At 45.0% G+C, this 12815-nt stretch overlaps 1 protein-coding gene across 1 annotated transcript; it reads left to right on the forward strand.

The window, feature by feature from the left end:
* The first annotated feature begins 4052 nt into the window (after positions 1 to 4052).
* On the forward strand, positions 4053 to 10268 carry LOC139561015 (uncharacterized). The gene is made up of 5 exons (XM_071377815.1): positions 4053 to 4424; positions 4862 to 4913; positions 5048 to 5582; positions 9605 to 9741; positions 9897 to 10268. The coding sequence occupies exons 2-5, from the start codon at positions 4899 to 4901 to the stop codon at positions 10002 to 10004; spliced, it is 795 nt and encodes a 264-aa protein (XP_071233916.1). The 5' UTR covers positions 4053 to 4424; positions 4862 to 4898; the 3' UTR covers positions 10005 to 10268.
* The last annotated feature ends 2547 nt before the right edge of the window (positions 10269 to 12815 follow it).

A 12815-nucleotide genomic window follows, 5' to 3' on the forward strand; every position in this document is an offset into this window, starting at 1 on the left:
TTCTTCACTGGTTTCTTGTGGCAACGGGCCACATCTTGCTGATGGCACACTGGTATTTCACCAAATATATATATGTGGAGTTTATCAAAATTTGTTTTCAACATTTTTGTGGGTCTGTGTAATTTGAGGGAAATATATCTCGATGGTCATACATTTGTCAGGAATTAAGTGCACATCCAGTTTCATTCTCATTTTGTGGGAAGTGTGCACATAGCCTGTCTTCTCTTGAACCAGGTCTTCCTTCGGGCGGCCTTTCTCAATAGCAAGGCAATGCTCACTGAGTCTGTACATAATCAAAGATTTCCTTAATTTTGGGTCAGTCACAGTGGTCAGGTACTCTGTCACTGCGTGCTCTCTGTTTAGGGCCAAATAGTGTTTGCTCAGTTTTTTTTGTAAATACTTTCCAATGTGTCAAGTAATTATCTTTTTGTTTTCTCATGATTTGGTTGGGTCTAATTGTGTTGCTGTCCTGGGGCTTTCTGGGGTCTGTTTGTGTTTGTGAACAGAGGCCCAGGACCAGCTTGCTTAGGGGACTTTTCTCCACGTTCATTTCTCTGTAGGGGATGGCTTTGTTAAGGAAGGTTTGGGAATCGCTTCCTTTTTAGGTGGTTGTAGAATTTAATGGCTCTTTTCTGGATTTTGATAATTAGCGAGTATCGGCCTAATTCTGCTCTGCATGCATTATTTGTTGTTGTACACTGAGAATATTTTTTTGCGGAGTCTCAATTTGGTGTTTGTCCCATTTTGTGAATTCTTGGTTGTTGACCGGACCCCAGACCTCACAACCATGAAGGGCAATGGGTTCTACAACTGATTCAAGTATTTTTTTTGTTGCCAGATCCTAATTTGCATGTTGAATTTTGTTCCTTTTGCCTTGCCTTGTCTCTCAGATTGTTCACAGCTTTATGGAAGTTACCTCTGGCTCTGATGTGTAGACCAAGGTATGTATAGTTTATTTGTGTGCTCTAGGGCAATGGTGTCTAGATGGAATTTGTATTCATGGTCCAAGCAACTGGACCTTTTTTGGAACACCATTATTTTTGTCTTACTGAGATTCTAGTAGGGTGAGACCTGGGTGCTGCAGACTGTTCTAGTGCCCTCACCAATTTGTTGATTATATGTTGAAGAGGGTGGGGCTTAAGCTGCATCCCTGTCTCACCCCCTGGCCCTGTGGAAATAAATGTTTTTTGCCAATTTTAACTGCACACTTGTTTGGGGACATGAATTTTATAATGTTGTATGTTTTTCCCCAAACATCACTTTCCATCAATTTGTATAGCAGACCCTCATGCCAAATGGAGTCAAGCTTTTTTGAAATAAACAAAGCATGAGAAGACTTTGCCTTTGTTTTGGTTTGTTTGTCAATTAGGGTGTGCAGCGTGAATATGTGGTCTGTCGTACGGTAATTTGGTAAAAAGCCTATTTGACATTTTCTCAGTACATTGTTTTTGCTGAGGAAATGTACGAGTCTGCTGTTAATGATAATGCAGAGGATTTCCCCAAGGTTGCTGTTGATGCATATCCCCCAGTAGTTATTGGGGTCAAATTTGTCTCCACTTTTTTGGATTGGGGTGATCAGTCATTGGTTCCAAATATTGGGGAAGATGCCAGAGCTGAGGATGTTAAAGATTGTAAGTATAGCTAATTGCAATTTGTGGTCTGTAGATTTTATCATTTAATTTAGGATACCATAAAGGATGGTATTTAGGATACCGTTTTGTCCTGTAGTTCATTCAATGTAATTGGATAATCCAGAGGGTTCTGGTAGTCTTTAATAGTTGGTTCTAAGATTTGTATTTGATCATGTATATTTTCTTGTTTTTGTTCTTTGTTATAGAGCCAAAAAGATTGGAGAAGTGGTTTATCCATACATCTCTGTTTTGCGTAGATAACTCTTCGTGTTAAGAGTTTTCCAATTTTCCCAGGAGTGGTTCAATTCTATGAATTCTTCAATTACATTGAGCTGATTTCTGACGTGCTGTTCATTTTTCTGTAGTGTATTTCTGTATTGTTTTAGTGATTCACCACAGTGAAGGCGGCGTAGGCTCAGGTTTTCTGGGTTTTTGGTTGGATAGGTTTCTCAATTTCTTATATATTTTTTTGCATTCTTCATCAAACCATTTCTCATTGTTGTTAATTTTCTTAGGTTGTCTGCTTGAAATGTTTCAATTTGAGGGAAGCTGAGAGGTCAAATATACTGTTTAGGTTTTCTACTGCCAAGTTTACACCTTCATTATTACAGTGAAACCTTTTTGTCCAGGAAATTGTCTAGAAGGGATTTAATTTGTTGCTGCCTGATTGTTTTTTGGTAGATTTCCACACTATTTTCCTTTCATCTATAGCATTTCTTAATATTATTCTGTTCCTTTGGCTTTGATGCCTCATGATTGATTATAGCTCTGTTCAAGAAGTGTGATTTTGCTGTGATCTGATAGGGGTGTCAGTGGACTGACTGAACGCTCTAAGAGTCTCTGGGTTGAGGTCAGTGATAAAGTAGTCTACAGGACTACTGCCAAGAGATGAGCTATAGCTGTACCTACCGTAGGAGTCCCCTCGAAGCCTCTCTCTCCCCAGCCCGTGTAGCGGAGGCAGGACAGAGGCGTGTGTTAGACGATGCAACACGCCAGCGGAGGTTAAATCTGCAGCTGGATGCTTTAGAGAAGGACAACTTCCAGGATGACCCTCTCTCCTCCCTGCCTCCCACCGCCCGCCTACCTGACGAACCTGGTGTGTGTTTGTGTGTGAGGAACACCTTTTAGACCTGCCCAGGGCTACTGTGAGGAGTTGTTTGGTGGAGAGCTTTACATACACTCCCCCCCACTTCTCTCCTTTTTTTAAATTTCTCTCTCTTGCTCCATTTTCTCCTGCCTCTCTCTTCCTCCTCCTTCCCTCTTTCTTCCTGTCTCTAGGTAAGAAGAAGAGGAAAACTAGAGGCGATCACTTCAAACAGAGATAACGCAAAAACTTCCAGACTCTACTAGAAGAGGAGGTAGATAATAGAACTAGGACACCTCAAAGTATCCTTGCGGTGGCAAGCGCATTTTCATCCACGTTCCCTCTCCTCGACGCATCTCCTCGGTTACCTTGGACCTTTTTCAAAAGGAGGAGAGACGACGCAGGAGTTGTGCAAAACCAAATTAGATTCTCCCCGTCTTTGCTGAGTCTAACCCTATAACCTGTCCTTGCTGTGTTGTGATTGGCAGAACGTGTCTGAAAGTGAGGAGCCTAACTACCTGTCTGCCACGGTAACCTGTCTGCAGCTGCTAATCTGACCATATCTGGTCATGCTCACAGAATTTTGATGGTAAACACCTCCACCTGTAGATATATAGAATGTTACAACAATACAGGATCGGCACTACGGAGAACTGCTAGTGTACCCGAACGTTGCTACAATGTCTCCTCAAAGATGCTATGGATAGAAGGCTACCAGAGAACGATAGGGAACGCTACTAGAACGTTACAGCATGCACACAGTGGCACAGCACTCTGCAGTGTGATGTTAGTGTTGTGGAGTAGGATCTGAAGGGGGGGCAGGAAGGAGAGGGGTGGGTTTGTGTCATATGGGGAGTAGTAAGGAGGGCACTTGGTCCCATGCATATGTCTATCTTTGTCTGTCTGTCCTGCTGTGAAGATTAATTAAACATGTTTTGATATGACTCTGTGTCTGCTGTCCTTTATGTTTTAGCTTAGTCTCCTGTATTTTGTCGTTTGTGTCTGAGCGGCTGTGTGTCTTCACTGAGCCTGTGCGTGTGACTGGTGGGTGTACCCTGGTCCAGGTTTGTATACAGATGTTTGTTTATGAACTCTGACCTGATAGAAGGAATGTTCCTAGAGGGAACAAAAGGTTGTACGCTTATTAACTTCCAGGGGTATGAATAAAAAACTTTATTTTCTGAAAACATTGCGCACACACAACGGACTAAAGTCTAGCAGTGGTTGAGTATATGAATATATGTTAATGTATTGCATGTACTGAATAGGTTATATAACTTATATGGTGAAGGGGGGGGGGGGGGGCAAGTGGTAACCAAGGGCAACAACCCCTGAACCTCGAGCTGAAAAGGACGTAAATTATTAATGTGCGGGATGGAGGTGAGCATGAAGTGTAGCCCTGAATTTGGCACAGACCGGACTTCGGAGTGCCAGAGTGTGTGTGTTTAGTGCTTTGGTGTGTTTGTATTCTATTGACAGCACTTGGGAGTGTCAACGAGTGAAAGCTGCGCGGGCATCGTGTGTTGTGTGAATGGCGGATGACTAGGCTAGGCTCGGTACAAAAATCGGTCACCGGTTCGCACGGCAGACTTTACCCAGTGAGGGAGTGTGTACGGAAATTCAGTAACAGGCAGCTGGCAAGCGAATCTAACAGCGGAACGGGGGCGCCTCGAGCTGTCAAGCGCGAGCCGATCGCTGAAGCGCGCCAGGTGAGTAGGATGTAATGAATGGATGTAGCCTATTGGTCGTCCTTTTAACACACAACTAGGATCCGATTACTATACCCAAACCACTATGGGGGGATGGCAGAGACCGCGGGCAGATTCATCATTCTGATCCTAGGATCAATGGCTCGTTGATCAATACGCACAATAAAACTATAGGCTACCGCAGGCTTTCATTTCAGCCAGGTATACCCACATAACGCATTTTTCACCGAGCTCAGAGATAAGAAGCATGATTTGCTTGTTCTTTCGATTTTTGTGTATTTATTTGACGCTGAAAATCCCCTTCAACGGTGGCAATAGACAATGCTGTGATTGGCCAAGCTCTGTGTTCTCTGAGGAGCACAAGGCTCCTATTGGGTAAGAGGTGTGTGCACACTGCACATATTGTGTGAATATGTTTTGTGTGTTTCTCTGTGTAGGGTTATAGGCTAGATTCCCACTGATACTGCTGCTGCCATGGAGAGGAGGGAGGTAAGACATCGGAATATTTGATTGTGATGTACAATGAAACAGCATCCATTGCAGAACATTTGCTCTTACCCCAACCTGCTTCTCTCTCCTTCTCATCTATCTATCCCTCTCTCTCTCTCTTTCTTGTTCTTCAGTATCCAGTCGGCGAGGTCCTCATCATTCCAATGACGTCGACTTCACCTTCACCCCAGGACTCAGCTCGACCCCAAGCCCTTCCCCTCCAGCCCTCTTCCCCTCCTGTCTCCTCCCCTCCACCCCCCCGTTCTCTGTCTAATCCCCAGCTCCAGGCTGAGTTTCTGAGGAGAGCTCCCAGAGCTGCCTCCCCTGACAACGACTCGGCTAGATCCCAAATCCTTCCCCTCCAGCCCTCTCCCCCCACCTCTGTGGCCCCCCGCTCCTCCCTTCCTCTCCCTCTTTCCTCCCCTCCTCCACCCCTCTGTCTGTCCAGTCCCCAGCTCCAGGCGGAGTTTCTGAGGAGAGCTAGCCGTGGTCTCAGAACTGTCTCCTGCGACACCGACGATGTCCTCACCTCCCCCAGCTCCCCCCTGGTTTCACCCTTTACCTCCACCACCACCTCCCCCCTTACCTCCCCACCTCAGCCTCTCTCCCCCACCTCCCCCTTTAGCTCTCCACCACAGCCCCTCTCCCCCTCCACGCCCACTACAGAGGGTGAGTGTATGGTGTAATACTGATAGTATAATCTGAGTAATGTGTTGCTAGTCTGTCTCAGCAGCGGCGTTGTTGTTACAGTAGTAGTAGTAGTAGCAGCGGCGTTGTAGTAGTAGTAGTAGTAGTAGCAGCGGCGTTGTAGTAGTAGTAGTAGTAGTAGTAGTAGTAGTAGTAGCAGCGGCGTTGTTGTAGCAGCAGCAGCAGCGGCGTTGTTGTTGTAGTAGTAGTAGCAGCAGCAGCGGCGTTGTTGTTGTAATAGCAGCAGCAGCGGCGTTGTTGTTGTAGTAGTAGTAGTAGCAACAGCGGCATTGTTGTAGTAGTAGTAGTAGCAGCAGCAGCAGCAGCGTTGTAGTAGTAGTAATAGCAGCAGCGGCGTTGTAGTAGTAGTAATAGCAGCAGCAGCGGCGTTGTTGTTGTAGTAGTAGCAGCAGCGGCGTTGTAGTAGTAGTAGTAGCAGCAGCGGCGTTGTAGTAGTAGTAGTAGTAGCTGCAGCGGCGTTGTTGTTTTAGTAGTAGTAGCAGCAGTAGCATTGTTGTAGTAGCAGCAGCATTGTTGTTGTAGTAGTAGTAGTAGTAGCAGCAGTGTAATAGTAGTAGTAGCAGCAGCATAGCAGTAGTAGTAGTAGTAGTAGCAGCAGCGTAGTAGTAGTTGCAGCAGCATAGCAGTAGTAGTTGCAGCAGCATAGCAGTAGTAGTAGCAGCAGCGTAGCAGCATAGCAGTAGTTGTAGCAGCGGCATTGTAGCAGTAGTTGTAGCAGCGGCATTGTAGCAGTAGTTGTAGCAGCGGCATTGTAGCAGTAGTTGTAGCAGCAGCAGCGGCATTGTAGCAGTAGTTGTAGCAGCAGCTGAATTGTTGTAGTAGCAGCAGCGGCATTGTAGCAGTAGTTGTAGCAGCAGCAGCGGCATTGTAGCAGTAGTTGTAGCAGCAGCTGAATTGTTGTAGTAGCAGCAGCAGCGGCATTGTAGCAGTAGTTGTAGCAGTGTAGCAGTAGTAGTAGCAGCAACATTGTAGCAGTAGTTGTAGCAGCAGCAGCGGCATTGTAGCAGTAGTTGTTGTAGCAGCAGCAGCGGCATTGTAGCAGTAGTTGTAGCAGCGGCATTGTAGCAGTAGTTGTAGCAGCGGCATTGTAGCAGTAGTTGTAGCTGCAGCGCAATTGTTGTAGTAGCAGCAGCGTATTAGTAGTAGCAGCAGCAGCGGCATTGTTGCAGCAGCGGCAGCGTTGTTGTAGTAGCAGCAGCGGTGTTGTTGTAGTAGCAGCAGCGTAGTAGTAGTAGCAGCAGCAGCGGCATTGTTGCAGCAGCGGCGGCGTTGTTGTAGTAGCAGCAGCGGTGTTGTTGTAGTAGCAGCAGCGTAGTAGTAGTAGCAGCAGCAGCGGCATTGTTGTAGTAGCAGCAGCAGTGGCGGCGTTGTTGTAGTAGCAGCAGCGGTGTTGTTGTAGTAGCAGCATTGTAGTAGTAGAATAATTGTTGTAGTAGTAGCAGCATTGTTGTATTAGCAGCATTGTTGTAGTAGTAGTAGTTAGTGATGTACCGATGACATTTTTGGCCGATACCAATAACCAATATTTAAAATTTTAGCGGCCTTTTAAGCATTCTAGTACAGTTAACTATTTAACACGCACACATGGACACAGCGGTCTAAGGCACTGCATCTCAGTGCAAGAGGTGTCACTACAGTTCCTGGTTCGAATCCAGGCTTACTCACATCCGGCCGTGATTGAGAGTCCCACAGTGCGGCGCACAATTGGCCCAGCGTCGTCCGGGGCGTCATTGTAAATAAGAATTTGTTCTTAACTGGCTTGCCTAGTTAAATAAAGGTTACACACACACACACACACCACACTGACCATAAAGTTATTGTCCCCATTACCAGTAAAACATAATCAAAACCTATTTCTTTCACTTACTTGCTGTACTGTTTCATTCTCAACCAGGATTTCTATGGAACGCCATTTGGGTCTCTGCGTGTCAAAAAAGATACACGTCAAATAGCACATTTTGACCAATCAGGACCTGAATATGACGGCATGTCACATAATAATTGAATGCATTCATACATTTTTTACGTAATTATTACACATTGATTACACTATCACTCGTATTTCATGTCACAACGATTCATCGATACGTATGGTATGATGCTGGTAAAGCTGTCTCACGCACCTGCAGTGCTGTTTCAGTAGCTAGGTGTCATCATCTAAAATAACCCTAATTTAAAAGACAGTTCTTATTTGATTAATGGTGGTTGGACCCATCTATGTGAAGCTAGCCACAATAAGGATTAGCCACAGCAGTGGACTTTGCGGTTGGCCTTCAAAATCAAAGTATAGCATAATTCTACTATTTGCATGCATTTGCATCTCTGTCAATGACATACTTTTATTTTGAAGGCAAACCGCAAAATCCCCTTCTGTGGCTAGCTACACAACACATAACGCAGTCCGTTCGAGCACCACTAGCCAGATGAAGCTAGCTGGCTGCTTATAATGTTAGCTTTTGGAAACAGGGTTAAGTAGCTGGCTAGCTATTTATTTTCATGAACTGAAGTTCAATTTCAATAGGCGAACAACAAGTGGCAACCTAGCTAATACTTACTCACAAGGATTCCTAAATCATTGATAAGAATAATGAAAATGACTGCAGTTTCTACTGGTCATTGTTTTCAGGCTGGTTGTATTGGTGCTAGCTAGGTACCAAGCTAAAGCTAGCTACCCCAGATGTTTCGGTCGAACAAATCATGCTGTATTACCAACGCGGTGTTGTAAACACATCGTTCGTGGCCGGTGTTTGCAAACTTTTTTGTACAGTGCTACTGTATCTTTTTTGACACGCAAAGACCCAAACGGCGTAATGTGAGAGATTTGCGTCAATTCAAATCTGGTATCAGGACAAAATGTGATTCAGAGTCACCGAATATACTTTAAGTATTTTAATTAAACTCCGGCGATAAATGTTAAATGCAATTTTCGTATATACGGGTTCTCTGTATCACCGCGCAGGGTAGAACAGGGAACTGGCAGGAAGTAAGTAAACAGCTGTTCTTATACCGTGACAGACGTATTTCCAACCCGTCTGTTGGCCTATCACAGTAGAGGCTGAGCGTGGTTTAAACTTTGCTCAGCCTATCGCCGGCACTCAGACTGGTACCAGTCTCTTGGTGCTCTCAGCTGTCCGCATCTGGTTGTTGGGTAGATTAGAGCCGTCTTGTGTCTCACCCCAGATTCTACACGCAAACAGTTCCTTATATGGTATTGTCCAGTGTCCTACCCTCCCTGGTTGGCCTGGAGATATGCACCCCTCCCCTCTCCAGATTGACCACAGCTTTTGCATCAAGGCACTCTATGTTGCTCAATCTTTACACACATACACACACACACAAACAATGCAGATGTAACAAAACAATATTAATCTTCAAACAATATGATAGCGGGTCATAATGCATAAACATAAATCCTAACAGTAACATAGTATTTATGTGTGAAGCTAATAGCAGTGACACTATTATTGTGTAACTCCAGGCTTGACCAGTCGGCGAAAGCCAACATCACCCCCGACAGAGAACGGTTGATTGTCAAGGGCAATGAATTCCATTATCTTGGCTTTAATGGATTTCGCCTTTGAGTTGTCTTGCTAAAATGTTCTTACTCTTTCAAATAACTGCTCAACTTGTTGACTGCTCGATCCACACAGCAGACATTGTGGGCTAGGTTAGGAATGCTGTGTTACACTTGTAGTGCAAAATTTTACGTGCCGTCTTTACGTCATGTACCTACATTATATAGGTATGCACGGTAGCTTTGACATCGGTTTTTAACATTGTTGTTAAACTAGACATCGGGCTGATAGATACCGATGTTGGCATTTTTAGCTTATATCATCCGATTCCGATATGTTCACCGATATATCGTGCATCCCTAGTAGTAGTAGTATAATAATACAGTAGTAATGTGTGTGTCTCTCTCCAGTCAAGAGCTGCTGTGTGTAGTGGTGTACAATAATATTTGTGTGTGTGTGTGTGTGCAGGTCGCGCTACTCGCCTGTCTCTTTCCAGTCCTGAGCTGCTGACAGAGCTGCGTCGGTCTCAGTCCCGTCCTATGAAGCACGTCTCCATCTCTAAAGGACTCACCACTGTCTTCTGTGGACGGGGCAGGGGCGTAACGGTAAGGTGTGTGTGTGTCTCACCACTGTCTTCTCTGGCAGGGGTGAGGACAGAAATTACTGGGGGATGATGTGAGAACTTATCTACTGTGGTAAATATAAACTCCTCCTGACCCCCCCCCCCCCCTCTCGTTCTCTCTCCCTCTCTGTGCACCAGACTCCTAGCTCTGGCCCTGCCTCAGGAGCAACCAACCAGACACTCCGCTCAGACTCCACGGCCAATGAAAGAAGACAGGCGGGTCCCAGGCTGTCCAATGGGACATAGCGTTAGACTAAGTTAAAGTGCCTCTGAGGAAACCAGCTGCTGTATAGTGTCAATGTTATTGATATTAATGAAAATCAGTAGTACTGTGGCCTGAATATGATACATGATCAAACACTATCTATACTGCCATGTGCCAACAATAAACACAATGCAAACTAACCGACAGACGAACACACTGTAGCTCTTCATGTAAGACATGGAGAGCAATGTGTTGAGCTGAGGCATGCCTCTCTCTTGAAAAATAAATTATAAAATGTATCATAACACACTTGTTTGTCTCAGTATTGTGGGTGTGTGTGGGTGTCACATCCCTGATAAGATCCAACCCATAGCCAGAGTCCAGAGACATCATGAGATACGGGGACATCATAACTTACCTGCTCGTGTGTGTTAGCTGACAGGGGTGATATAACAGTGGTTGAGATAAAAGCCAAAGGTTAGAGGTCAAGTACAGAATGTTCCAGGGGGTGTGGCTTAAATAGGAAGTGTATGTTTACTGTGTTACATTTAGAAAGGGAGGGAAAGGAAAACAGTACTAAGAAAGAGTGTAAGAGGCAGAGAGAGTACAGGAAGAATGAGAAATTACAGAGACAGCAGAGGGAGAAAGAGAGGGGGAGATATGAGCTATAGGTAGAAAAATAGAGTAGGAGATAGCCGTTTACTACCGGTTAGATTTGCTCACCAGCCGGATCTGTCCTGGTAGCAATTAACCTGGGGGCAAGGTTAACTACCGGTAGGTTATGTGAAGGGGGGTCTACTGACATAGCATGTGTGTGTAGACAAGATGGGACTCTATGGGCAACTGCAATGCTACCTGCTGCTGGCCTCCATGGCTCTGCTGCTCTTCCTCAGCTCCTTCTGGCTCCCTAAGTTTCCACTTTAATAATAGTGTATAACTGAAACTGTTCTCCCTGTGGCTCTGTTTGTATAATGTGAGATACACGTGTCCCTCTCACTGCTCAGGTTTGAATGTGTGATTCCCGAGACCTTCTGGCACCCCTGTCTAAGTTTCCATTTTTATCATCCAAAGGTGAGTAACACACACACGTGATTTAGTCTGTAGGAAAATGTAGTTATATTTGAAAAGTATTAGTGCAATTGATATTCTAGTGTAAAATAAAGTGAAAGATTTGAATATACAACTGTGAAGATATCTAGGAAAATGATGTGACTCTTCTCTTTTTTTTGTGCATTCCTCTTCTCCGCCTCTGCCTCTCTCCTCTTCTAGCTGGAGACCCCTGTTATTCCAGATGCAGGAGAAGTGCAGAGTGGGGGACAGCAGGGTGACAAGGGTGTAATGTTGCATTCCGTGCCCCCTTTCCAGGTGTGTCCAGGTCAACAGTTCCAGGTGTGGCGTCTCATGCCCCACCTGACCTCTTCCATGGCTGCACACACTGACGACGTTCTGCTGGAGCACTACCTCTACAGCTGGGACGAGCTCATCAAGTGCGACTAGTGTGTGTGTTTGTGTGTGTGTGTGAGAGAGAGAAAGAAAGAAAGTGTTTAAAAGGGGAACATCTTTTAAACTTGCCATGAATGATATAGTGAGGAGTTGTTAGGTAAACGCCAGACAGAACGCACACAGATACACACGTGGGCACACACACACACTCTAAAGGTCGGTTCACAATCTCACTGAATTATCCCACACTACCCATACACCGGTGGCCATGCCAGCTTCCCAGCAGCATGGGCACTGATGCCTGCTCTCTCACTCATAGGCACGCTCGCTCGCACACACACACCCACTAACCCTAACCTTGCCCCTGTTCCCTAAGGAAGCGTACACTATGGCCCTGGCCCACCGTTGTTCCGCAGGGCGGCTGAGCTGGTGTTTGTAGTGCTGCCAGACAGAAGACTGTTCCTGGACATAGTGTGTGCTCAACATTGTTATAAACGTTATGAGAGAAGTACGCACACACACGCGCACACACACGCACACAGAGCATACTGGAACAACACAACATGATGGAGCTTCCCTCGACAGACATGGACAGACAGAGACACAAGACATAGCCTATACTGAGTCTACAAAACATTAGGAATTAGCTCTTTCCATGACACAGACTGACCAGGTGAATCCAGGTGAAAGCTATGATCCCTTATTGATGTCACTTGTTAAATCAACTTCACTCAGTGTAGATGAAGGGGAGGAGACAGGTTAAAGAAGGATTTTTGTTTGTTTGTTGAGACATGGATTGTGTATGTGTGCCATTCAGAGGGTGAAAGAGCAAGACAAAAGATTTAAGTGCCTTTAAACAGAGTATGGGAGTATGTGCCAGGCGCACCAGTTTGTGTCAAGAACTGCAACGATGCTGGGTTTTTCACACTGAACATTTTCTCGTGTGTATCGAGAATGGTCCACCACCCAAAGGACATCCAGCCAACTTGACACAAATGTGGGAAGCATTGGAGTCAACATGGGCTAGCATCCCTGTGGAATGCTTTTGACACCTTGTTGAGTCTATGCCTCGACGGATTGAGGGCAAAATGGGGTACAACTCAATATTTGGAGAGTGTCCTTAATGTTTGGCATACTCAGTGTATACTGTAGAGACACACACCAATTCCGTTAGTTAAGCCTACCGTATAAGCATGTTTACAACTGTATATGTAGAAAAGCCCTTCTATATTATTCTAACCTTATAACTTCTGCTTTATTTCTGTGGAGTGAAAGGAGTGAATGGACATGTTATTTATTCACAATTATCTGTACAGATGTAGGAGCTTAATTTGAGCCAGTTCTCTACAGCAGGAAACTAATCCTGCAGCAAGAGTAAATGTGAATTATTATGTGGATTATAATTAATG

The sequence above is a fragment of the Salvelinus alpinus genome, chromosome 31, assembly GCF_045679555.1.
Source record: "Salvelinus alpinus chromosome 31, SLU_Salpinus.1, whole genome shotgun sequence".
Classification (NCBI taxonomy): Eukaryota; Metazoa; Chordata; class Actinopteri; order Salmoniformes; family Salmonidae; genus Salvelinus; species Salvelinus alpinus.

What these genes read in the sequence shown, in the direction of transcription:
- LOC139561015 (XM_071377815.1), top strand. An exon ending in CTCCACGCCCACTACAGAGG is followed by an intron (nt 5,583 to 9,604) that starts GTGAGTGTATGG and finishes GTGTGTGTGCAG; the next exon opens with GTCGCGCTACTCGCCTGTCT. An exon ending in GACGGGGCAGGGGCGTAACG is followed by an intron (nt 9,742 to 9,896) that starts GTAAGGTGTGTG and finishes TCTGTGCACCAG; the next exon opens with ACTCCTAGCTCTGGCCCTGC.